Consider the following 26318-nt stretch of genomic DNA (forward strand, 5'->3'; position numbering starts at 1 on the left):
GTCCAGCAGCTGTTTTCTTGTTGTCCCTTGTTTAACTTCTCTCAAGAGAGCAGAGCTATCTACCCAGCTAAGCAGGTGTTTAAGGCAGGTGATTTTGTTTCCATTCGTTTTCTGAAGTAACAGTAAACCAGACAAGAGGGTTATGTCATGTAGTCCTGGGGAAACCGCAACCCCGAGCAGCTAAACCCTGGGTGCAGCAGGCCCGGGCGTGCCCACCCCCTGCTGCTCTGAAAACCTTCCGTCTCTAGTTCTCGGAATACTTGGAACTTAGCAGTCACCAACCATTCCCACCCTCGACATGTGGATCGCCTTTAACAATGTGTTAGATGGAAGGTGAGGTTGGAGGCTTTCAGGTTTTGGGGAGAAACCAGATTAAGAAAAGCATTATCTTCAACACCCAGATAAACCATTGCATTAATAACTATACCCACAGCTTCACGTTCCACGCTACTGTGAGGGAGGTGAACATATACCATGAAACATTTCCGTTTTCAATTTTAGGATTAAGGCTTCCCAAACCTATGAATCTAACCTCCAGCCCTGCATGGACCTCCCTCACTTCTGTGATCTTCTCTGAGAAGGCCCACAGCATGTGCCTTCCCCCTGCACCACAGCGGCCCATCAGCTCCAGGAAGGAGGGTTTCTCTCCTCACTGTAGGCGGCACTAGTCACAGGGGGCCGAGGAGAAGAGCCCACCTCCTCACACAGACGGCCCCCGGCTTATGATGATCTGACTCATGACTTCTCCACCTTATGATGGTGCAAAAGCGATACACGTCCAGCAGAAATGGTACCTGAAATTCTGGATTCTGATCTTTTTCCGGCCTAGCAGCATGCTGTCCCAGTGGCTCTCATGATGCCGGGCAGCAAGCCGGAGCTCCTGATCGGCCCCGCAATCCCGAGGGTAAACAAGCGACACGCTGACAGCCGTTCTGAACCCAGACAACCATTCTGGTTCAACTTTCAGTACAGTGTTCAATAAACTGCATGAGACAGTCGACACTCTATTATATAATAAAACCAGGCTTTCTTTGGGCTGATTTGGCCCAACTGTAGGCTAACATCAGCATTCTGAGCACGGTTAAGACCAGTGAGGCTAAGTTAGGGTGTTCCGGGAGGTTAGATGTATTAAATGCATTTTTGACTTATGATATTTTCACCTTACGATGGGTTTATTGGGACATAACCCCACCGTTACAGGGACGACCTGTACTAGACAAAATCCTGAAGCTCTTCATGCATCAGCCCTTCCCTTACCTTTAGTTTTCTCCTACTGTAGAGCCGTGCTCAACAGGAGCAAACATTCGGCGACACATTTCTTTCTCTTCATCCATGTAATCCCTGTAACAGCTGCCGGTAGAAATACACGGTAGTTAGAGAAGGGCTGTCTCTGTGGGAGGTGACACCTGGTGGCTGGAATTCTCCACTCAGGTCCAGAAACACCGAAACTTCAGCAGGCCCTACACCGAATCAGGAGTGGGTGGAAGCAACGCTGGGGGGTTGGGGGTGGGGAGATGGGGGAGGCTCCCGAGGGCTGCTCAGGAAGCCCTTGGACAAAAAGCGCACCGTCTGCAGAGATGGCAGCCTCGAAGACCGGGAGCCGCTGTCAGTGAGGCTGCCCAGCAGAGACCTGCCGAGCAACACCTTACACTCAGAGACCTCAAACTTATCTTGAGATTTTCCTGCTAAAGAATGGTCAGACTCCAAAATTTCTACACCTAACTTGACAGGATATTTATAAATACCAGAAAGGAAATTGCTAGAAAGTGTTAAAGGCCTGAAATGCAAACAATCGGATCCATATAAGAGGTACACACACCTCAGACCTTTTTTAATGGCAAGAAAGCTTTAACTAGCAATCTGGATTAAACATTTAAAAATGTTAACAGGAGTAGAAAAATCTCACCAATAGGGGCTTCCCTGGTGGCGCAGTGGTTGAGAGTCTGCCTGCCGATACAGGGGACACGGGTTCGTGCCCTGGTCCGGGAAGATCCCACATGCCGCGGAGCAGCTGGGCCCGTGAGCCATGGCCGCTGGGCCTGCGCGTCCGGAGCCTGTGCTCCGCAACGGGAGAGGCCACAACAGTGAGAGGCCCGCGTACCAAAAAAAAAAAAAAAAAAAAAATCCCACCAATACAGAGGAACAAAAGAACACCAAACAAACAAACAAAAAACCCCAGTGGTTATAATATGAAGTGATGGAATTATCGGTGATTAACTATGTTGAAATTTTCAAAGTTTTCTACAATGAACACGTAGCTTCTACAATCAGAAAAAGTTAGATTACTTCAAGGTTGGTATCAATATCACCTGGGTAACAAGAGCGTCACCCTAGGGTATGAGTAGACTCGAAAGAGCCATTTCACATCAAGCCAGGGTCTGCAGTCAGTTGAGAACAGCAGTCCTCAGTTGGTGGCGAGTAGGGAAGAATATCCGAAGAACACTGCCCTTTCTGAAAGTCACACTGGCCACCTCTTCAGGGTGCTTACTTCTGGGGGAGGACAGGGAGGCGGGCGATGGTCCAGGCATGTGTGGTTTGGAGGTCTGTCCTACAGCCGCCCTCCCCCAACCCCGCCCCCCCACGGCCTGGGAGCTGTGGGTCAGAGTGCCGAGCACTTCACAAAGCCAGCTCTAGGGGGCGCTGCCTCCCAGCACAAGCCTGGCAACATCAAACAGGCCTACACCCGAGCGGGCAGGCCAGAGTGGCAGCCACACCACACGTTCCTTCCTCTGTTTCCACTCCTGAAAACACAGGTCTCACCTGGCCAGTTTCTTCAGCTCGTTATTGATGTCGTGATTGAAGGGCTGTTCCTTCTGGGCTCGGACTAGAAAATCCCGGGCCTTCTGATACTCAGTCATGAGGAGACAGGCCTGTCAAAAGGACAAAATTTTAAAAGCACACTTTAGGAAAGGCAGCACTTCTGCAGTGCCCAAGCTGAACACCACTGCTGCCTTTCTTCGGGCATTCATTCCCAAGTCCCTGCCCTCCAACTCACCTGTCCACATCGGAAGAGGGCCTTGGTGTTATTTTGGTCAATGATCAGAGCCTGCTCTCCATAGCGCAGGGCCATGGTGGGTCGCTCCAGCTTCAGGTACGTAAAGGACAGGTTAAGGAGAACAAGCAGCTTGGCGGTGTCCACCAGGAGTTGCTCTTCAGGGGGTGCTGATCGCCGGTGGAGAAGCAAAAAGGCCTGTGGAGAAGGAAGACAGGAGGTCAAGAGAAGGTGGTCTTATATATAGCAAACCCTAAGAACACACACACACACACACAATTAGTGCTAAAAAATGAGTTTAGCAAAGTTGCAGGACACAAGATCAATATATGGGAGTTAGTTGTATTTCTTTACTCTTGCAATAAATAATCCAAAAATGAAATTAAGAAAACAACTCCATTTATAACAGCATCAAAAAGAATAAAATAAGTGGCAATAAATTTAAAGTGTAACACTTGTAGACTGAAAACTATAAAACATTGTTGAAAGAAATTAAAGAAGATCTAAATAAATGGAAAGACATCTCATGTTCACAGATCAGAAGACTTAATACTGTTAAAATGGCAAGAGTGCCCAAATTGTTCTACATTTTCAATGCAACCACTACCAAAATTTGCAAAAATGGACAAGCAGATCTGAAAATTCATACGGAAATTCAAGAGATCCTGAATAGCCAAAAAACATTAAAAAAAAGAAAGAACAAAGTTGTAAGACTCATACTCTCTAATTTCAAAACTTATTAATTACCAAGCCAGTGTGATACCCATAAGGACAGACATATAGATCAGTGGAATAGAACCAACAATGCAGACTGAGAATCCAGAAACAAACCTATATATATCTAGGGGCCCGCGCGGGCCTCCAAGCCGCCAGCCCCGCAGCGGAGAGGTCACGGCGTGAGGCCGCCGCCACAGTCACCGCGAGGTCGGAGCGCCGGGCTGCACCATGGCCTACTGCTGGCAGGAAGGGAAGGATCGAATCATATTTGTGACCAAAGAAGACCATGAAACTCCAAGCAGTGCGGAGCTGGTGGCCGATGACCCCAATGATCCTTACGAGGAGCACGGACTGATCCTGCCCAACGGAGACATCAACTGGAACTGCCCGTGCCTGGGGGGCATGGCCAGCGGCCCGTGTGGGGAACAGTTCAAGGCGGCCTTTTACTGCTTCCACTACAGCACAGAGGATGTTAAGGGGTCGGACTGTATAGACCAGTTCCGGGCCATGCAGGAGTGCATGCAGAAGTACCCGGACCTCTATCCCCAGGAGGAGGAGGAGAAGCCAGCGGATCAATTAGAGGAAATGGCTGTCTCTGAAGCCACCACAACCAAAGAAGAGGAGGGGTCTAGCTAATGAGGGCCTTGGGCACTGGGCTCCAGCCTCCTTCAGAGAGGATGAACCTCTCCAAGAAAGTATCTCTCCCTCTGTAGTTCTGTGCACTGTAATGTACAAAATAACTTATTGAGTTGATCAGGGGTCTTGGCCCCTTGACATGTACACTGAAATATGGGTTGTATGTACGTGTGTCTCACATAACCTGTCAGTGAATGTAGCTGCCACTTTTTTTTTTTTTTGCGGTACGCGGGCCTCTCACTGCTGTGGCCTCTTCCGTTGCGGAGCACAGGCTCCGGACGTGCAGGCTCAGCGGCCATGGCTCACGGGCCCAGCCGCTCCGCGGCATGTGGGATCTTCCCGGACCGGGGCACAAACCCGTGTCCCCTGCATCGGCAGGCGGACTCTCAACCACTGCCACCAGGGAAGCCCTAGCTGCCACTTTTGAATGCTCAGATTGTCCTGAATTTTGCCATTTTGAAATAATGTGCTGAATAATCTCAGCAACCAAAAATCTTTATCTGGGAGTGTCTCTTGTGAGTGAGCTGATTTATTCTGATTCATTGTATCCCTTTTAGTAGATTTTATACCCAGTTGGAAAGTGAAATAGAAACAAACATCTTCCTTTAAAAATGCTGGAGGGGGGGCATTCCTTATAGAAGAGGTGGGATGATCAGACCTTGAGTATTTGACGAAGCACTATGCTTCATTTCTGATATATTTTGGTTTCCAGTTTGCATTGAGCTCCAGGTTTTCTACATTTGGAAAACAGAGCTTTGGACCCTCTGAGTGACCCCCTTTGTAAGTGAAGAGAAAGGCTGTTTTTTTCTCTTCTTGTTATCCCAAAAGCCCTGCTTTGGGGTCTGTGTTCACACTGGCTCTGTCTCAGCCTGTTCAGATGCAATGGTCTTGAGAGGTGGGGACCTAATTATTACCAAAGTAGCACCTGACAGAGGAAACAGTGTCAATTAAAAGGAAAACATGATTTTTGTCTGATTTTTGAGTGGGTTTTAATTTGCTTTTCCTAATTAAAAATGTTGTGATATAAGGAAATATAAATTATGAAAAATTCAATTGAAATTCTCCTTTGAAGATACTGGTAAAAAAAAAAAAAACCTATATATATCTAGAATCAACTGATTTTCAACAGGGTGCCACACCATTCAATGGAGAAAGAGCAGTCTTTTCAACAAATGGTGCTATGACAAACGGATGTCAACATGCAAAAGAATGAAGCTGGATTCCTACCTCAGACAGCATACAATTAACTCAAAATGGACCACAGACTTAAATCTAAGAGCTCAACTGTAAGACTCTTAGAAGAAAACACTGGTGTAAATCTTTGTGGTCTTAGATTAATAATGACACTGAAAGCACAAATATCTAAAGAATAAATAAACTGGACTTCATCAAAATTAAAAGCTCTTGTGCTTCAAAAGCCACTATCAAGAAAGTGAATGAAGAAAATGACTGAATGCTGACTGGTGTTTAAGAAAAATTACTATAGGGACTTCCCTGGTGGTTCAGTGGTTAAGAGTGTGCCTGCCAATGCAGGGGACACTGGTTCGAGCCCTGGTCTGGGAAGATCCCACACGCCACGGAGCAACTAAGCCCGTGTGCCACAACTACTGAGCCTGTGCTCTAGAGCCCGCAAGCCACAACTACTGAAGCCTGTGCGCCTAGAGCCCATGCTCTGCAACGAGAAGCCACCACAATAAGAAGGCTGTGCACCACATCGAAGAGTAGCCCCCGCTTGCTGCAACTAGAGAAAGCCCGTGTGCAGCAACGAAGACCCAACACAGCCAAAAATAAATAAGTAAAATAAATAAATTTAAAAAAATAGTGTGTATATGTCAATCCCCATCTCCCAATTCATAAAAAAAAGATATATGCACCTTACATTCACTGCAGCATTATTTACAGTAGCCAAGATATGGAAGCAACCTAAGTGCCCCAAAATAGATGAATGGATAAAGAAAATGTGGTATATATACACAATGGAACATTATTCAGCCATAAAATAGAACGAAATCTTGCCATCTGTGACAACACGGATGGACCTAGAAGGTATTATGCTAAGTGAAGTAAGTCAGAGAAAGATAACGTCTATTGGTATTTCCCTCCTCTTCTAACAGAGCCTCCATTTCATTCAAAGCGGCAATGTACTAATTAAACCACACTTCCCAGCTTCTTATACATATACAGCTAAGGGGAAATGGACATTTACCACGGGTATGGCCAATGAGATATAAAGGGAAGCTGGGGTAAGAGGAATTCCGGAAAGCTCTTAATATAAATAAACACACCAGACTCTTCTCCCCTCCCTTCTTCCTGCCCAGATGACCACATGATGCTGCAGGTTGAACTACCATCTTGGGGGAAAATAAAAAGAACAAAAACATGCTTAAGGGCAGCCAAGCAGAGACCTATGGAACCTGAGTCCCTGACGGCTTTGTAGAACTGCTGTGCCAGGCTTCGACTGCCTCCTTTCTTTCTTTAAATTTTATCTATTTATTTATTTTTGGCTGTGTTGGGTCTTTGTTGCTGCACGTGGGCTTTCTCTAGTTGCAGCGAGTGGGGGCTACTCTTCATTGTGGTGTGCAGGCTTCTCATTGCAGTGGCTTCTCTGGTTGCGGAGCATGGGCTCTATGGTGTGCGGGATTCAGTAGTTGCAGCACACGGGCCCAGTAGTTGTGGCTCACGGGCTCTAGAGCGCAGGCTCAGTAGTTGTAGCGCACAGGCTTTGTTGCTCCACAGCATGTGGGATCTGCCCGGAACAGGGCTTGAACCCAGGTCCCCTGCGTTGGCAGGCAGATTCTTAACCACTGCACCACCAGGGAAGCCCTGACTGCCTCCCTTCTTATGTGAGAAATATTACGTCTCTAGTTTATTTGAAAAACTGTTTTTCAGGATTCTGTGGTTTACAGCTGAATGCAAATCCTGCATGTTTAGTGTCACTATGCAAGTGAGACAAAAATCAGAACACCCCTAAACTCTAAACTCTATCCTGTTTGCCTCTAGAACTTAGGGTGCAAAGTTTGGCACACAGAAAGTGTTCATAATATTTGCTGAATGCAGCGCAAGGCCAACAGTGAATTCCTGTCAGCAAAACCTCCACAGGAAGCCAAATCACAATCAGAAGCTTGGTGAGAATGGAGTCACAATTAGATGAATCTCCACTGTCAGAGAGACATGAAATGAAGATGGCAAATGGGGTGGAGAAGTCAATAGGTAGAGAACCCTAAACTAGAAAGAGAATTTTTAAAAACTTTTTTATTGAAAAACACACACAGTTAAGTACAAAAGTAAGCATCCAGCTCAGTGAATTTTCAGTCTGAACACACCCATGCAATCACATCCAGATCCAAAACCAAACATTACCAGCTCCCCCAAACCCTGTGTCCCCTCTCCTAGTCTTTAGCCCTCTGGCATGCGGATTTTTTTTTTTTTTTGCGGTATGCGGGCCTCTCACTGTTGTGGCCTCTCCCGCTGCGGAGCACAGGCTCCGGACGCGCAGGCTCAGCGGCCATGGCTCACGGGCCCAGTTGCTCCGCGGCATGTGGGATCCTCCCGGACCGGGGCATGAACCTGTGTCCCCGGCATCGGCAGGCGGACTCTCAACCACTGCGCCACCAGGGAAGCCTAAGGCATGTGGATTTTTAAGCAAGATTTTTCTTAACGGCTGTATGTGAGGAGTAGGGACAGAGACAAAAGTCCGTACCTTTTTTTTTTTTTTTTTTTTTTTTGCGGTACGCAGGCCTCTCACTGCTGTGCGGCATGTGGGATCTTCCCGGACTGGGGCACAAACCCGTGTCCCCCGCATCGGCAGGCGGACTCTCAACCACTGCGCCACCAAGGAAGCCCAAAAGTCTGTACCTTTTAAAGAAGGAAGTTTCCAGGGTCTAAACTTGTACCTTAAAGCAGTCTTACCCGTTTATATCTCACTTTGGCATCACAGAAATGATTTTGGCGGAAAAGGTAGTTGCCAAACTCCCGTTCAGTAGCTGCCACTTTCAGGACCTTCTGAAGTGGAAACTGATCCTGCTGCTCCTGAGGATCAAAGACAAGGTCACCAGCAAGGAAACTGAACGCCCCAGGGCCGCAATGCCAGCGTCATCACAGCTGTCAGTTCTGCTCCTTTAGATCAGGAACCGCTGTTCACCGCCACGTGTGTGCCGAGCACTGGGCCAGGTGGCTCTGCAGAAGTCACCTCTGTGAATCCCAACAGAAGCCACGGCAGGTCAGTGCCATTACTGCTCCTGTTTTACAGACTAGAGCCAAAATGAAGTCTACTAGTTTAGTCCTACCCAGAGATGCTCCCTAAAGAGGCAGTTTCTCATAGAATTAGAAACTGATGGAACTTGTCAAGCACAAAAGTCAAGTATCAGGACAACCACTCACCCAGAAAGCATTTAACAGGTCGTGGTCCACCCAGGGCCCTGCTGGTCTTTCTGGCCATGAGGCTCTATCCTTGGTACACATCAGAATCACCTGTAGAGCCTCTTTTTTAAACAGATGTCCCAGCCCCATCCCCAAAGATTCTAAATCAGTACACAAGAGTTGGGACCCAGGTTATCTGCAAGAACCTCTGCTTTGTGGAAAGATGAGAAAAAGGTAATATCTCTCACTTGAGGTGGTGACAGTTTAGCTGGGGAGATGTCATATACAGATGTGAACCTGGGGTGGACATCTAAGGCCACATGTACAGCCAGGGTGAGACACCATAACAAGGAGTGCATGTGACTGCTGACAATCAGAAGCCCTGTCTCTACGGGATGAGTTAAGTGAAAGGCTACAAAGGAAAGGCAATTTTTAAGTTATGAAGACAGAGGCCATCTGTCCCAGTTTGCCTGGGATTGTCCCAGTTTACACCCAATGTCCTGGTATCCCATCTGGTTAACAGTACCTCTCACTCTCAAGGGTCCTGGGTTGGACAATAAATTATATGATCACTTTAGTTAGGAGCTATCAGTGCTTGACTTGCTGGGAACCAAACAGCGTTGAGAAACAAATGTTCCTTGTCTTTCAGGGAGAATTGGCAAACAGTGACTGAAAGGTCATTTCAGCCTGGTGGTCCATAACAAACCCTTGGCCTAGCACATGTACCCGCACACAAGAGCCAGCAGAACTAAGACAGACACATACTAACAAGTGGCCAGACACTCCCCCTGCTCCCCACCACCACACAGGAGGCTGGGGCAGAATCAGGGGCTGAGGATCAACAGCAGGGCAGGATAATTACCAAAAACACAAACCCATCCCAACTCTCTGTCAAGTGCTGACATCTGTGCTCCAGAACTTACGGCTGAGAGGACACAAAATCTGTCTGACTCAGCAGAATCCAGAAAGTCAAGCAGCTCGATCTCAAACAAGACGGTGGTGTTTGGGGGGATGAGGGGAGGACAGCCCAGCATTCCGTAAGCGTAGGTTGGTTTGAACAGAAACCTGGCCACCTCTCCTCTCCGCATGCTCAGAAGGCCCAGCTCCATGCCCCAAAGTGTGATATCTGGAAGAAGGGATGAAAAATACACGGTGGAAGCTTGCCCAGTATCCTGCCCCAGTGCTATCCATTTCCTCCCCCTTCACGTCCACATCTCTCCACAAGTATCCCAAGCCTTCTGCACTGTTGTCCCAACTCACTTCTCAGCCTTGTTGCCCCCCCCACCCCCCCACCCCTGCCCCACCCCAGACTCTAACTCCTCCAGGCTCTGCAGCATTCTGGCCTCTACATCTCTGTTCACGCAGTTCCTTCTTCCTGCAATGTTGTCCTCCTCCCCCAAGGCCCAGCTTCCACCCTGAGTGAACCCTTGTTCAAACTTCAGGGCTCATTTCAAATGCCCCCTCTACCATGAAGTCTTCCCAGCTGGAATTAATTGTGCCTTCATTAAGCACTCCCATAAAACACTGCTTATGCCTCCCAGGAGCTCCATGAGGTTAGTTGTCTGCAGTGTGTCAATTTCCACCATACTGGCCCCAGCCTTTCTAATCAGAGTGTGTCCATCTCCACCATACTGGCCCCAACCTTTCTAAACAGTGTGTCCATCTCCACCATCCTGGCCCCAACCTTTCTAATCAGTGTGTCCATCTCCACCTTACTGGCCCCAGCCTTTCTAATCATCTGAGTACATCCTCTCTGTTCACCTTGCCCTGTAAAAGGGTCATTCAATAGATGTCTACTTAGTAAACTAACAAAGAAGAATGCGGCACCCCATGTTTAAGTCAGGATGCAAAGGTTACCTTCCTTGCCAGGCAGGCCATCTCCCAAATACCTAGGTCTCAGGGGGGAATGTGGGAGACAACGTTTAGCAAAACCCAGCCTCAGAAAAACCAACTTGAAGACTCAGTTCTCTGGACAGCTTTCCAGTCCTAGGGCACTGCCCTGCATCAGTTCCCCAAGCTGTGGCGTCTTTTCCAGCTCCTTTTCTGAACTTACCCTCTCCAAGTTTCATGAGCCGAGGGGTTTTCCTAAAGCAATTGGAATCAAAAGGCTTGTCCATGTGCTCCAGATACCCAGAATATTTCACTAGGACAGAAAAAAGAGACAGTGGGAGGAAAACGGACCAAAGGCACTCACGCCTCCACATCTCATCTCTTTGTCACACAAAAGCAATGTGAGTACCAGATGCCCTTAAACTGCCCCACACCCTGAGCGATAGGAGAAACCTTTGCTCAACGTCTGGATGCCGGCCCTTTGGCTCTGAGGTTGAAGAGCTGGGCTGGGGGGCCTCCCAGAGCCCCTTGTTCACAGTGGTCTCACACAAAGGGGTAGTGAGTTCCCTCGCTTATCCCTTAAAACCCGAGGAACCGCCAGCACTAGGGCATCGCCAGCCTCCCAAGGGCAGACGGCACCCAGGGCTGCACGACATACCGAGCACCGAAGCGTCCGGTGTCACCAGTTCTCCAGAGCCCTCTCGGATGACATCCTTCAGCACGCCCCGGTCTCCGGAAAGGTCCAGCATCCTTTGACTTAACCGCTGGTACGGAGACTTGTGGGGAATGAAACAGAAGATCTGAGTCCTCAGCTGACACCCGACTCCGGCGGCCCCGGCTCCTGACTCCCCAGCGCCCGGGCCCTAACCTGGCTGGGAGTGTCGTCCCTTTGCAGGACTCCCGGGTTCCGGGCGCTGCCCCCCATCTCCGCGCGGCCTGCCTCTCGATCCCGCTGCCCTCCCCCAGTGGAGACTCGGCCTCCCCTTTATACCCTGGCGTCCGCATCCCACGGCGGCAATCTGTTCAGGGACCGCGAGGAGGCGCTCATTGCTCCACTCCAACCACAGCCAACCGCCTGCGGGCCCACGCCGGGGCTGGGTGCTGGGTGCTGGACCACGCGCCAACGGATGCCCGGCAGGGCACGTGACAGGGCACGTGGTGGGGGCGCAAGGAGTTTGATCCCGCGCGAGTTGAGGGCTCGCAGGGCATGACGGGAAACGTAGTGAAAAACCACGGAGCATGACGGGACACGTGGAGCAAAACTGGGCACATTACGGGGGTGCGCAGAGCAACATCAGGCAGCCAGTGAGGACGCGAAGAGCATGACGGGGGCCCGTGGCAGGGGCGTGTGGTGGCACGTGGTGAAGGCGCAAGGAATGGGACACGCAGGTGGTGAGGATCAGCAGTGGGGCACATGATGGCTAAGCTGTGGGCACGTGGCCGGCAGAACACGCTGGTGGGGACAAGGCCCCAGAGACGGCGGGCTGCTGGAAGGGCCAGGCCTCACAGTCGTGGGTTATTTCCACCCTCTGTCCTTCTCCATCGCGTTCAGGGGAAACGTAGACGCAGATAGGACTTTAAAGTCAAACTGCCCAGTTCCTGAGAAAACAAGGTGATGGCCCTCACATTCCCAGCACCGGAGCTGCAAAATCTGCTGCACCTGCGCTCTTGTGGAGCAAAGGAAGAACAGCCCTGGATTCCATCCCCTCCAGCCTGTTCCCTGCGTCCTTCCACTCTTGCCAAACCGAGGACTGGACGCCTTTGGGTATTCTCTTTCTCCTGCACCTGCCTTGCCTTGACTACAGATCATTTCCTTCCGCTTATATGTGTCCCCAAATACCCTGCCTTAAAACAAACACGCCTCCCTTTGTCCCAAATGTCCCCGCTGCTACGGGTGGTCTCATTCCTACTCTCCGTGGGAAAAACTTCTCAAAAGGGTTGCTGCAAGGGCTTTCTCAGCTATCCTGTCAACACCTCCTTACCCTCCATTTTCTTTTCAACTCACTTCAATACCACTTTCCCCTGTTCCACACCACCATTCTTCTGTTGTTGCCAAATCCGTCAGATGCCTCTTTGTCCGCAGGTTACTGGACTCTTGTCAGCATTTGATGAAGCTGACCTGACTGACCTTTAAATGCTTTTTTTCTCTTGGCTTCTATATTTAGTTTTCTTTCCCTCTTGCAATAGAGGACCACAAAACTAGCTGTTTAAAGCAACACCTATTTATTGTCTCACGGTTCTGTGCATTAGAAATCTGACACCAGTCTCACTGGGCTAAGATCAAGGCATCAGCCTCACTGGAGGCTCTGGGGAAGAATCCACTTGAAAGCCCATTCAGTTTGTTGGCAGATGCAGCTCTCAGCCTGAGGTCCCCATGTCCTTGCTGTCAGCCAACAGTGATCCTTAGCTTTTAGAGGCTACTCTGTGGTCCTTGCACGTGGGCCCCTACATCTCAGAGTCAGCAACAGCATGCCAATTCCTTCTCAGGCTTGGAGGGAATATTATCTGATTGATATTTTTATAGGCTTTCCTCCTCTTCTGCTGCATCTCTCTCTGAGTCCAGACAGGGAAAGTTCTCTACTGTTAAAAGGTCATGTGATTAGATTGGACCCACCCAGATAATTCAGCTCCATGACTGTAATTACATCTTCAAAGTCCCTTTTGCCGTGTAAGGTAGCGTATTCACAGATTCCAGGAATTAGGGCATGGGTATCTTTGGGGAACCATTCTGCCTGCCACACCTTCCTGGTCACCACATCCTCCTGATTTTCCTCCTACCTGTCTGGCTGTCCCTTCTCAGTCATCCTCCTCTTCCTGACCTCTAAACATTAGCAACCTCAGGGCCCTGTCTATGGACCCCTGCCCTTCTCTATTCCCAGTCCCTGAGAGAGCCCAACCATTCCCAGGTTTAAGTATGTGATATACCAGGCCAGCCTAGAGCCTCCCCTGGGAACCAGAGCTCTAGGTGCCTGTGTCCACTTGACTTTTTCAGTGGTTCTCAAAGTGTAGTCCCCAGACTAGCAGCATCAGTGTTGCCTGGGAACTTATAAAAATTGGGACAAAATTGTTGGACCCATCCCTGTACTCCTGAATCAGAAAGTCTGGGGCCTGGGCCCAGAAATTTCTCTTTTAACAAGCCCCCATGTGATTCTTGTGTCTGCTGAAGTCTGCAGACCACTGGGCTACTCAGTTGCTTCACCTGGTCGTCCTCAGTCAGGCATCTGACTCTGGATTCTCCCGTCTGCCTTTTTCACCTTGATCTCCTTGGCATCACGATCCACCCACCCAAGTGCTCTAGCCACTATGATCTATTATCTACACAGAAGCTAGAAGGATCTTTTAAAAATATAAATCAGATCATATTCCCTTGCTTTAAAAGCCGCCAATAGCTCCCACTGCCCTTGAAATTAAATCCAAACCTTTGCCCTCATCTACAGGGCCCTCCCTGCCAACCCCTCTGACCTCATCTTCTGACGTTCCCTCTGGCTTAACTGTGATCCAGCCACCCAGGCCCCCTCTCTGGTGGATCTCACAAATACGGTTGACCCTTGAACAACAGGGGTTTGAATTGCGAGGGTCCACTTATACGCAGACATTTTCCAATAGTACATATTACAGTACTACACTGTCCGTTATTGGTGGAATCCATGGGTGGAGAGGGCTGACTCTAAGGTATATGAGGATTAACCCCACACTGCTCAAGGGTCAATTGTACTGAACTCTTTCCAGCCTCAGGCCCGTGCACTTGCTTACCCATTGCCTGGACTGCCCTCCTTTCAGGTGGCTGGCCTCTTGGTATCCTTCAGTTCTCAGCTCAACCATCCCTCCTGAAAGATTGTCCTGCCCCCTTCTAGAATGCACCTCACAATCCTGCCACTCCATCTCCCTCTTTCTTACCACGCCGTTTACTTCCTGCATAGCATTTAACGCTATTAAATTATCTAGTTTATTTATGGCCTCACCCTACTCCTACCCCCACATATTATCAAATCCAAAAGCACAGAAGCATTGTCTGTCTCGTTCTCTAATGGGTCCCTAATACCCAGCCTAGTGCTTGACTCATAGCAGGTTCTCAGTAAATATTTGTCCAATTCAATAAAATTGGCTTTCTACCTGCCTATACCAGCCCTTGGTCTAGCTTGTCACTGGGGTAGAGACCTCACCCCGCTGACAGACATGGGTGCTTAGGCCTGCAGGGGTCGTGGCCTGCTGATCCAAAGCTCCTTGTTTCTTAACGCGTCTGGAGACCCCTCACCCACCCCTGTCTTTTCCATTCAGTGAGCTCCCACCACACAGCCATGATACAAATAGTAGTATATTTATTAACTATACAACAAAATGACATTGAACTTCGAAACCTTCGAAATAACCTTAATAAAAATGTTTGTAATTCAACCATATTGAGTAAGAGAAGTTGGACACAAAAGAATACATGCTATGGGGCTTCCCTGGTGGCGCAGTGGTTGAGAGTCCGCCTGCCGATGCAGGGGACACGGGTTCGTGCCCCGGTCTGGGAAGATCCCGCGTGCCGCGGAGCGGCTGGGCCCGTGAGCCATGGCCACTGAGCCTGTGCTCCGGAGCCTGTGCTCCGCAAGGGGAGAGGCCACAACAGTGAGAGGCCCGCCTAACCGCAAAAAAAAAAAAAAAAGAATACATGCTATGTAATTCTGTTTATTTGAAATTCAAAGCCAGGCCACATTCATCTATGATGATGTAAGTCAGGATAGTGTTAGGGGTTCTGAATGGGGGACGCATTAGGAAGCCTCTGGGTGCTGAAAATGTTCTGTATCTTGATCTTTTTCTAAAATGTTTACCAGTTTATAGTAAAGGATACAGATGAACGACCATATGAAAAGGTACATAGGGTGAAATCTGGAAGGGTCCAGAGTGCAGGGACTTCTGTCCCCGTGGAACTGGGGTGCACCACCCTCCCAGCACATGGATGTGTTCACCAACCCAGAAGCTCCTCTGTATCTTTTTTTTAAATAAATTTATTTAATTTTTGGCTGCGTTGGGTCTTTGTTGCTGAGCGCAGGCTTTCTCTAGTCGCGGTGCGCGGGCTTCTCATTGCGGTGGCTCCTCTTGTTGTGGAGCACGGGCTCTAGGCATGCGGGATTCAGTAGTTGTGGCACACGGGCTTAGTTGCGGCGCACGGGCTTAGTTGCTCCACGGCATGTGGAATCTTCCCGGCCCAGGGCTCGAACCCATGTCCCCTGCATTGGCAGGCGGATTCTTAACCACTGCGCCACCAGGGAAGTCCCGCTCCTCTGTATCTTGACCTTGTGAGTGAGTATACACATAGAATTTGTACCGCAACTGTGTACTTAAGATTTGTGCACTTTATAGAAGTTATACATCAGTTTAAAAATCTAGGTAACTAAAAATACCTTCATTATTCTAGAGAGAGAGAGGGAGAGATTGAGATTCAGAAAGAATTGTGTCAAAGCACGAGTCCACTCCCGTTTGGGGTCTGTGAGGTATGAATAGGTACCCAGTCCCTCTGTCTCTGCCCCTCCCCCATGCCTGGCCAAGGCGAGGACCTGAGTATTGCCGCTATCAGAGCCGGCCAAGCAGAGGCTGCCTCCCCGGTCCCGTGATATGGCCTAGTTCCACCTGATTCTGAGTGACCTTGAGGACACCGGGGGTGTTTCTGGGAAAGGGGAGGAGGAAAGGAGCAGAGACTTGGTAGAACTGGTGTCCAGCTACAATCCCCAGATCTCTGCACCTGCTGTCCCATCCTGGGGAGAAGAGAAGGCAGAGCAGATCAAGTCGATGATGCTGGTGTGAGGCCCCGGTGGGGGGCTTGGCGGATCCCGAGAAGCCAGGTAGTCCAGTGAGGGGTTCCCCTGGCCCCCTGCCGACTTCTGGTGAGACGCCAGTCAGTTTTTACAGAGGAGCAGGGTGGGAGCTCAGGAGACTGCTCTCCAGGGTCCCAGACTCTCTGGAACAGTGTTGTTCTAAGACAGAACTCTGCTTTAGAATGGCCTGGGGGTGTCAATTGTCAGTGCAGATTTCTGGGGTTCATTTGAGATGTGTGAAGGGGTGACTCAGGAATTCTATTGTAACTCTGCTTCCAACAGCTGCTCGCCAGTTTGAGAACTGATCTAGAAGGTGGGAAAGACCTTGGCTTGTTTTTGCTTTCCAGTTCTAGGTCAGGACACCTGCTGGGCTGGAGCTTGCATTATTAGTGTCACTCCAAATGACCCTGCAGATGGCCTCTTTCATGTTTACCTCCAAATCGGAGTTAACAGTGTTGAATCCTGGACCTCCAAGTGACCACACTTTTCATTTAAGCCCTTTGTTTTAAAGATGGGAAAACAGACCCAAAGTCATAGCGGGTCAGGACTGGAATCGAAGACTGGCGTCCTTAAGAGCCTCTCCTTTCAGGGCCCTTGGGGGCTGGGGGCCAAAGGAGTGGAGAAAGCAGTCTCCAGGGAGGCCGCCCTGGGCTCCAGCAGGCTCTGTGGATGGCGTGGCAAGTGAGTGTGCCCGAGCTGGAGGACCGCCTGCAGTGCCCCATCTGTCTGGAGGTCTTCAAGGAGCCCCTGATGCTGCAGTGTGGCCACTCCTACTGCAAGGGCTGCCTGCTGTCCCTGTCCCGTCACCTGGACTCGGAGCTGCGCTGCCCCGTGTGCCGGCAGGAGGTGGACTGCAGCAGCTCCCCGCCTAACGTCTCCCTGGCGAGGGTGATTGAAGCCCTGCAGCTCCCTGGGGACCCTGAACCCCAGGTCTGTGCGCACCACCGGAACCCTCTCAGCCTCTTCTGTGAGAAGGACCAGGAGCTCATCTGCGGCCTCTGCGGCCTCCTGGGCTCCCACCAGCACCACCGGGTCACGCCTGTCTCTACCGTCTACAGCCGCATGAAGGTGGGCAGGGAGGCTGCTGCGGGGTGGGGAGCCGGGCCGCCCCTGGGGACACAGAGCCGGGTCCTGAGCCCTTGGGGCCATCGCCCAGCACAGAGGGGTCCAGGGCCAGCCTTGTTCTGGAGCAGAACTTTCGGAGCGTTTGATCATCCACCGATCACCTTTTGAGCAGCGGCTCCAGTCTCCAGGTGCTGGGGACTAGGTGACCCAACGGATGGAGAGCCCCCTGCGTCATGTGCTAGCCCCCTCCCCTGCTTTAGTCTTCTCTGTAGCCCTCATTAGATTCTTGAGCACTCAGGGGACTGCACTCTCAGGCAGGTGAAGACAGGGACTTTGTTTCATTCCCTGGGATATTTCCGTGCCTAGGACTGTGCCGGCCAGGTAGTAAATACCCAAAATGTATTTGTGGAATCAATGGATTCCTGCCCTCATGGACTGTTGCCTCAGAACTAGCAGATCACTGTTTATGATGAATAATAATAAATAATAATGATACCATCTTAGGTTAGTCTATTGATCTAAGGTTTATGAAGAGTGGGGTTATTGCCGTACTTGCAAATGAGGAAACAGGCTCCGAGAAGGTAAGGGTCTTCGTCAAGGTCATACAGTTTGTCAGTGGCAGAGCTAGGACTCACACCAAGGCCAGTTTTCATTCCCCTGGCACCAGATCAAGGAAGGACAGGAAGAGCTTTTGGAAGTAAATTGTAACAGGGTACCTGGCCCGGTGTTTGGGTGGGTGGGGGGCTGGGGCAGTAAGGATGAGGAATGAGGAAATTCAGGGGAGGGGGCAGGACGAGGGAGAAGCATCGAGATCCGTAGACAGAGGGGCCCCTGGAAGCTGTTGCAGGGCTTTCCTGGCTGAGTGCTCTGGGCAGCATTTCTTTGCTCCTTCAACCCTGGGAGAGAAGTAGGAAAGGTGCACAGGGCCAGCCAGGTCGTCCACCAGCTTCCCGTACCCACAGACATTTCCTGGGCATCTAGTATGTGCTGGGTGCTACACTGGTGCCCATGGTACAGCAGTGGGCGAGAAGTTCACCCTGCACCAGAGCTCACAGTCTGGGGGTCTGACAGAGTCCCGTGTGTCAGGTGCTGCTGTCAAGGTTAAGTACAGGCAATGGTGAGACCACCTGGAACATGGCTCCTGCGTAGTCTCAGGTGGTCAGAGAAGGCTTCTTGAAGGAAGTGGACTGGTAAGCTGAGACCTGAACCATAAGGAGGACTTGAAAGGAAAGAGAGGAAAAACATCCTAAGTATAAAAAGAGCACGTGCAAAAGACAAGGAGGCAAACAGCATGGCACATTTGAGGAATTATACATTGTTCCAATAAGCACGAGGGAGAGTGAGGTGGGAGTGAGGTGAGGTAAGCGGGGGTCAGGTCATGAAAAGGCCTGTGTGACATGAGACAGGATTAGGGGTTTGTTCAGAGAACCAGGGTTGGAAGGTTTTAAGCAGAGTCGTGATGTGGCTCAATCGCTCTGCCAGAGGATAGATTGGAGAGTGAGGCTGGGAATAAGAGATTGGGAGTAATCTACATACAGGCGGTCATTGAAGCCACAGGTGTGGAGAAGACCAACCAGGAGAGTCTGCAGGAGTGATGGGGAAGATGATGCCCCCAGGAGCATCAGGACTTAAGATTTGGGTAGAGAGAGAACTCTGAAAAGGGGCCAGAAGGAATTCACTGAGGGAGCAGGAACATTGGCTGAAGGTAGCCTCCAGGAAATCAGAGGAACAGAACATTTTGACAAGAAGGAAATCACTTGTGTGAAATGTCTGCTGAGGATTGAAAAGAGCCTGTCTGGTTTAGCAGTAAGAATTGGTTATCTTGGCAAGAGTAGTTTTAGGGGAGTGTGAAAGGAGGAAGCCAAATTGCAGTACAGTGAAACTGAGTCGAGTTTTATTAGCAGAGGGCTGCCTGGCAGCGGAGGAGACTCCTGAGAGCACATCATTTCTGGCTAGGAGTTGGGAGGGCTTGGGTCCTGCTTTTGGATGTGGGTTTTTGTGATCTCAAGACTCCCCCGTGTGCTGCAACTAAGTTACGTTCCATTATCAGATCTCTTTCATGCATTCCTGTTTTCTCCTATTGAGTGGGATCTTAAGATACTTTATTTATTTGCATAATTCTGTTTCCACTCACTGTGGCCCAGTTGATGAGAAAGAACTAGTCCCATCTCTCTTTGCCTTGGGAGGTTTACCACTGGGATGCCCTTCTCAGGCTCCTATGAGATCGGATGCCTTGTTATGGAGAGCAAGGAGTCTGTGTTCGTTTATCTCCATGCTGGCTCTATTTTTTTCTCAGCTCCCTTCCGGAAAGGCTCTTGCAGCTGACTTCTGCTTGGGCACTGTCTAAGCCAAAGATTCTGCGCACTCCATGGGCACAAACCAGCAGGACTCCATTAGGTCGTGCAGCCAGTTGGTGCTCTAGGTGGTTCTGGTTGGATCCCTAAGGTTAAGTCAGATATGGGGCCAGGGCAACCTAGGAGAAGTTTACTTCAGCCTGGGAGGCCCTAAATCCAGGCTGGGCTCGAGCCTGCTGGAGATGGATTCAGGTCTTTATAGGGAGTGGGGGGTCACCAGGTGACCCCTCCCTGGGCCATTGCATGCACCATTGACTTCACTTGGGGCCAGCCTTTTTGTGATGACTCTTGATGAAATGCCCACTAATTCTGGACCTGCTGGTGACCAGCAAGTTTACCAGGTGGGTTCCCTACGGGCAGCATTCCATGCAGGGAGTGTTGACTTCAGATTGGCAGTCGCCCCGCTTGGATGTTGTGTGGTGACTTCTGGTGGCGGTAACAACGTGTAGCATCTCTGTCCACGGCATAGAGAGTGATGACGTGGAGATCTCTTCCATCCAGGCAGTCCGTGCTGTCAGTGTGGAATATTCTTGAATAGCCTTTCCTATTTTGTGCTTGTGGCCGTCGGGCTGCCCCCTGGGAGCTGGGGGTGGTGGTGAAGGGGTCGGCGGCTTATGGGGCCTGTTGCCTCCAGGAGGAGCTAGCAGCCCTCATCTCCGACCTAAAGCAGGAGCAGAAGAAGGTGGAGGAACAAATTGCCAGACTGGTGAACAACAGGACCCGGATTGTCGTGAGTGCCCCGCCCCTCTGTGCTCTCCCCTGGGACCAGCCACCCGCCTTCCCTTTCCTGCAGAGCCCAGTTCTAATCTGTCCTTTACAGGAATCCATGCCTTCCATATAAAGCCAGAATTCAAAGCATTCCAGGCTGGGGTGGGGGAAGTGCAAAGGCTCTTAGAGGAATTCAGCACAGTTGTCAGGACTGTCGCCAAGTTGGCTTGTGTCCTCCACGTCCTTGAGACTGAGATAACCTAGAACCCAAGTCCCGGAGGTAAACAGCTTAACACGTGGGCATAACTGCCCGCCCTTTGCCACCTGTGGCTGCTTGACATTGACAGCCTGGGCAATGCCCTCCTAGCACCTTAGAGCACAGGCACGGAAAGGCTTGAAGCCCTTGGTGGCTGTCTGCTTTTCCTAAATGAGGGGCTCTTGGGTCTGGGAGTCTGTGGAGCCTGGGCCCTACAGGTAGTCATGAAATGAGCAGGAGACCAGCATCCGTTGAAAGTCAACTCAATTAGTCTTCCTCATCCTGGAGAGGGAGCCCGCTTTACCCCGTCTGATGGAGGCAGAACTCAGCGTCACATGGGGAACCCTTGTTATCTCACTCCAAAGTCTGCTCTCCAGGGCCTTTCAGACTTTTTTTCAGTTGTGGAACCCCATGATAAAGCAAAATCTTACGTTCACACTTGTTAGCAAAGATGGGCAAAAGCAGAGCCACTGTGTTGGAACTGGGAGCTGGGGGCCCAGCCTCTGCCCTGCCACTGTCGTCCTCCCCCTGGGGCCACATCCGGGATCTCCAGGCACAGTGTGTGAACACCTGGCAGGAGTCAGCCCTGGGACTTGGGTACCAGGACCAGCCCGGTCAGAAGGCCCAGGAAGGCCTGAGCTGCCAGGCTCTGGGGACGCCGAGGTCAGCCATGGCTCCTGCCTTGCCCCTCCCTGTCCCAGAATGAGTCTGACGTCTTCAGCTGGGTGATCTGCAGTGAGTTCCAGGAGCTGCACCATCTGGTGGACGAGGAGAAGGCCCGCTGCCTGGAGGGGGTGGAGGGTCACACCCGTGGCCTCGTGGCCTCCCTGGACGTGCAGCTGGAGCAGGCCCGGGGCACTCGGGAGCGGCTAGTCCAGGCTGTGGGTGTGTTGGAGCAGTTCGGCAACGAGAGTCACCATGAGTTCATCCGGGTGAGTGGACAAGGGAGCGTCCCCTGTGCCAAGGCCACCGGGGCTCCAAGAGCCTCCCCCTTCCTGTCAGCTTCCGCATAGCCTCGTCCATGCTCTAACCCTCCTCCCTCTTGTCTTCCAGAAGTACCACGCCATGGCCTCCAGGTAATAACCTTGGAGGGCACTCTCAGCGAGGGCCTGGTGGCTGTGGGCAGGGGCATCTCATCTCCACTAGATCCTCCCTTCAGTTTTACTGGTGCCGGGAGCAGCTGCCCACATCTGGCTCTGTACTGAGCCCAGGGAAAGTGACAGCCTTGCCTTTAGGGGTCTCCAAGCCTTGTGGGAGGCGGCGGTGAAGTATGGTTACATCACTGTGGGCACCTAGAACAGTAGAAGTTCACACAAGCTAAAGAATTAACACAAAGGGGGAAGTGACTGGGGGGACACCGGCAAAGACAGCACACAGGTGGGATGGCTGAGAAGGGCAGAGGACAGGCGTTTGCCAGGCACACTGACTCATGTGAAAGGGTAAAGTGTGTGAAGGTTTGGAGTATTGTGAGAATTTCAATATCACGGGTGTAAAGGCCGATGCAGAGCAGAACAGGAGGTGAGGTGGGTGATGGTGGGTAAGGAAACATGCACCATGGCTTGTAGGAAGGGGTTGGATCCATGTTCCAAACCCAACAAATGAATCACCTGTGCAGTTCCTGAGCCTTTCTCCGCCACGTTTATGCGAGTCTCCTTGTTTTCTCCAATTTCCCTTAGTCTTAAGGACAATTTGGTTAGAAGCATTGGCTTAAATGAACGGACAGAGGATCTGATTGGCTGAGTTTGGTTCCCACTCCAGCTGGAGCTGGGGGCCAGGGTCACCCGATACAGAGAGGTGGTCCTCAAACAGTGCATCAGAAACACCTGGAGGGCTCAATTAAAACAGAGGTCACTGGGCCCCAGTAATGAGTTCTGATTCAGCAGCCCTGGGGTGGGACCCAAGAAAATTTGCATTTCTAACAAGCCCCCAGGTGCTGCTGCTGCTCCCAGACCTGCACTTTGAGAGCTACTGATGTAGAGTGTTTCCCCTTCCAGGAAGGAGGCAGGTCCTCAGAGGTGGGCGGTGGGAGGTGGGGGAGCTGGTACATGGTGGGCATCTTCAGTGCACGGTCTTCTGAGCTGTGGCTTGGCTGGTGGGACCTGCGTCTGGGTGAAGGGCTCGGGTGCACGGTAAGCAGCTCCACCATCACTGTGGACCTTTGCCCCCAGTGCAGAGCTCCAGCAGGCCCGGCCCCTGGAAGGCACGTTCAGCCCCATCTCCTTCAAGCCAGGCCTGCACCAGGCTGACATAAAGCTGACTGCGTGGAAAAGGCTCTTCCGAAAGGTTCTGCCAGGTGAGACCCCACCCACCCATCCTCCTTCCAGTGTATGAGGTGCAGAGAACTGGAGGGGGGGCTGGCACAGCTAACCGTGAGGGCGTGGTGGTGGGCTTCCGCCAGCAGGGGGAGCTCAAGCCCAGTTCCATCTCTTACTAGTGACTGGGAGAGTTGTGTAATTTTTGAGCCTCAATTTCCTCATCTGTAAAGAGCCCACCTTGCTGGGCTGCGTAGTTTCTAAGTAGACGTGTGTGTGTGTGTGTGTGTGTAGATTAGTGCTTAATAAATGGCAGCGGCTGCTCTGCCAAAAAACAACTCGGACCTTTAATTAACTCCTTCATTACTAGCACATAAGGAAGATCAATCAATAGACTGATTTCATCCAACAAAGGCACAAACAGGGTTGATGTAAGAACAAAAGGGGGAAAGGGGAGTACAAAAACTGCAGATAATCTCTGAACCATGAATGTTGTTTGCACGTTTTAGGTGTAAACTGATTAGCTGGCAGCGAGCAAAGAGGTCAGTTGGGATAGTTTGTCCTTGACTGGGCTGCTAGGGTATCCAAGAAAGTCACTGCCATTGTTAGAGTCTCCAGAAAACCTGGGGAGTGAAGCTGAGGTGCCCACGTGACAGGCCGTCTCCCAGATCCTTCCATCGGCACCTCTGCCTTAGGCAGGCCGCAGCACCGGTTCCCTTGCCAGAATGCCTGGGCTTGCAGCAGCCCATTCTCCACCTTTAAGGCATCATTCACTCATTCGGCAAATGTCCTCAGGGTTGCCTGCTCCAGGCCCCCAGCCCCTTCTAGGCCCTGCGGATACAGGGAAGGGGCCGACTCAGTTCTTCTCCCGAGGAGCTCAGGGCCTGCCATCGGCCTCCCTTGGGGCAGGGCCTGCCGCCTTCTGCGAGGCTTGAATACACATCTCCTCTGATCTCTCCCAGCCCCGGAGTCCCTCAAGCTGGATCCTGCCACGGCCCACCCCCTCCTGGAGCTCTCCAAGGGCAACACGGTGGTGCAGTGTGGGCTCCTGGCCCAGCGGCGCGCCAGCCAGCCCGAGCGCTTCGACTACAGCACTTGCGTCCTGGCCAGCAGGGGCTTCTCCTGTGGCCGCCACTACTGGGAAGTGGTGGTGGGCAGCAAGAGCGACTGGCGCTTGGGGGTCATCAAGGGCACAGCCAGCCGCAAGGGCAAGCTGAGCAAGTCCCCAGGGCACGGCGTGTGGCTCATCGGCCTGAAGGAGGGCCGGCTGTACGAGGCCTTCGGCTGCCCGCGGGCGCCCCTGCCCGTGGCCGGCCACCCTCACCGCATCGGCGTCTACCTGCACTACGAGCAGGGGGAGCTCACCTTCTTCGACGCCGACCGCCCCGACGACCTGCGGCCGCTCTACACGTTCCAGGCCGACTTCCAGGGCAAGCTCTACCCCATCCTGGACACGTGCTGGCACGAGAGGGGCAGCAACTCCCTGCCCCTGGTGCTGCCCCCGCCCAGCGGGCCCAGCCACCTCGCCCCCCCGCAGCCCACCAAGCTGTAGCGCTGCTCGGGGGGCTGCCTTCCCAGCTGGGCACGGGGGCTCGAGGGGTCCCACTGGCTCTGGTGAGCAGAGGTTATGCAGTCGTTCGGGGAGGTCTTCCTGCCTGGGTGTCCCTAGAAACGTTTAACGATAGGGAGAGAAGGACCATGGTCCCATCCCCAGCAGTCAGGGGTGTGTTTATTAACCTCTTTCCAGGCTATTAACCTGCTTATTAACCAGCGGAGCCAGGCCTTGGGGCCCGCGGGTCAAGCTGGGCTTCCCTTGGGCCCTCCTAACCGCGATCTCTGCTTACTCTTCCCCCTGAGGGTGGAAACGCTCCCACACGTAACTTCCCCCCATCACTGTGAACTTTAAATAACTTTAAGGATAACAAAATTGACGTTATTTCTTCTTTTTCAAATGATTTGCAGTTATCAACTGCTGTACGCACCCACTGCTTTATGCTCAGGCCTTTAAAAGCAGCTCCAGCCTCTGGTGGGGCCACATCTTGCTTCCACGCCCTGCCCATCGGTCTCTGGTTAGTCACAGCAAACACTCTGTCATTGCTCTGTCCCCAGAGACTTCTCTCAACTTCCCTCCCTGTTAGAGAAGATGGAAATGACACTCCTGCAGAGCAGAAGCAAGTAGGGGCCAGATGGGTGTGTGGCCCATCCCTGAAAGCTGCCGGGCACATGGGAGTGGATCCAGAGCCCAGGTCTGTGATGCTGAGCCTGCCCTGTGGTCACACCAGACCAAGGCTGGGACAGCTGAATTCCTTCCCAAGAACGTGAAAATTGGAAGAGAGAGAGAGAGTGGCTGGGGCTGAGTCATCTGAGGTCTGGTGCTTTAGAGAGAAGCTCCCCAGCCTTGTGCCCTGAGGTCTGTGGACCCGTCCAAGAGCCTTCCTTGGGTCACAGCCCTGCCCTGTCGCCCTGGCATGAATCCACATCGGCCACACAGACAAAGTCTCAACCCACAGCCTATCTGAACGATCCTCCAGGAACAGAAGAGGGAGGAAGACCGTGAGGCGCTACCTCAAGGCCATCTTTACCGACCTCCTTATCCTCACGGGAGACTCAGGACATCACCTCCCTGGCTGTGAGAAGCTCTGAAGCTTTCTGCCCCCCTTCCCTCCCAGTAGGGCTGCAGTCTATAAAAGAGCTTAGCCGCATCTAGAACTGGCTCCTCAGCAACGGGATATCCCACAAGTCAAGTTGCAGCCACGAGCCCTTTGATTTCCACACCATCCTTTTTGGCGTGGGCAACAAGGCCCACGTGCAGCTTCTGCCTTTGGCTAATCTTCCTCCTGCTGTCTATGTAAGTAATAAACTGAATCAAAAGCTGGTTGTTGTCTCTTGATCAGCTGAATCTGTCAGGCCTTGGCCTTGGTTGCTGTATGCTTGACACCTTCCAGACTTGGCTTTTGGTTTTGCAGCTCTTCCTTCAATTCCATCAATCTACCTCCACTCTCCACCCTTCTCCACCGTGCTGTGTCCTGGGAGGCTGGCCCCGCTGGAATGCAAATCTCTCTGGCTTCCTGTTGGGTTCAGCTGAGGGGAGGGCCTGGCAGGAGATCCCAGGGCAGGAGGGGGAGTTGGAGGTATTTATTTTCCTGGTTTTCTGCCTGCTGGGCTATGCGTTGGCACCTTCCCTCTACTAAAGACTCCTGGCAGGCAGCCCTCTCCCTCTGCTACTCTTCCCTTGTTCCTGTCAGTGAACAGTGAGCACTACACCATCTTCTGTAGGTCTCCTTAACTCTGACTGTTCTTTTAGAAATAGTCCCTTCTTTAAACTCCCCTCAACTACTCCCTTATGTGCAC

At 51.6% G+C, this 26318-nt stretch overlaps 3 protein-coding genes across 3 annotated transcripts; 2 read left to right on the top strand and 1 right to left on the bottom strand.

Annotated features, from left to right (window-relative positions):
* Window positions 1-1259: 1259 nt before the first annotated feature.
* Window positions 1260-11459, bottom strand: FKBP6 (FKBP prolyl isomerase family member 6 (inactive); the record flags this gene model as incomplete). The annotated part of the gene is made up of 8 exons (XM_079720061.1): window positions 1260-1350; window positions 2761-2870; window positions 2996-3190; window positions 8255-8374; window positions 9628-9830; window positions 10758-10847; window positions 11193-11310; window positions 11403-11459. 8 exons carry the CDS (start codon window positions 11457-11459, stop codon window positions 1260-1262), a joined length of 984 nt encoding a protein of 327 aa, XP_079576187.1.
* On the top strand, window positions 3938-4345 carry LOC307063835 (mitochondrial intermembrane space import and assembly protein 40-like; the record flags this gene model as incomplete). The annotated part of the gene is made up of 1 exon (XM_079720160.1): window positions 3938-4345. The coding sequence occupies one exon, from the start codon at window positions 3938-3940 to the stop codon at window positions 4343-4345; it is 408 nt and encodes a 135-aa protein (XP_079576286.1).
* Window positions 11460-16995: 5536 nt separating the features above from the next.
* On the top strand, window positions 16996-24519 carry LOC307063469 (E3 ubiquitin-protein ligase TRIM50; the record flags this gene model as incomplete). The annotated part of the gene is made up of 6 exons (XM_079719634.1): window positions 16996-17400; window positions 20386-20481; window positions 21417-21647; window positions 21769-21791; window positions 22884-23008; window positions 23930-24519. Exons 1-6 carry the CDS (start codon window positions 17002-17004, stop codon window positions 24517-24519), a joined length of 1464 nt encoding a protein of 487 aa, XP_079575760.1. The 5' UTR covers window positions 16996-17001.
* Between the last annotated feature and the right edge of the window lie 1799 nt (window positions 24520-26318).

The sequence above is a fragment of the Hyperoodon ampullatus genome (genome assembly GCF_949752795.1).
Source record: "Hyperoodon ampullatus genome assembly, chromosome: 14".
Classification (NCBI taxonomy): domain Eukaryota; kingdom Metazoa; phylum Chordata; class Mammalia; order Artiodactyla; family Ziphiidae; genus Hyperoodon; species Hyperoodon ampullatus.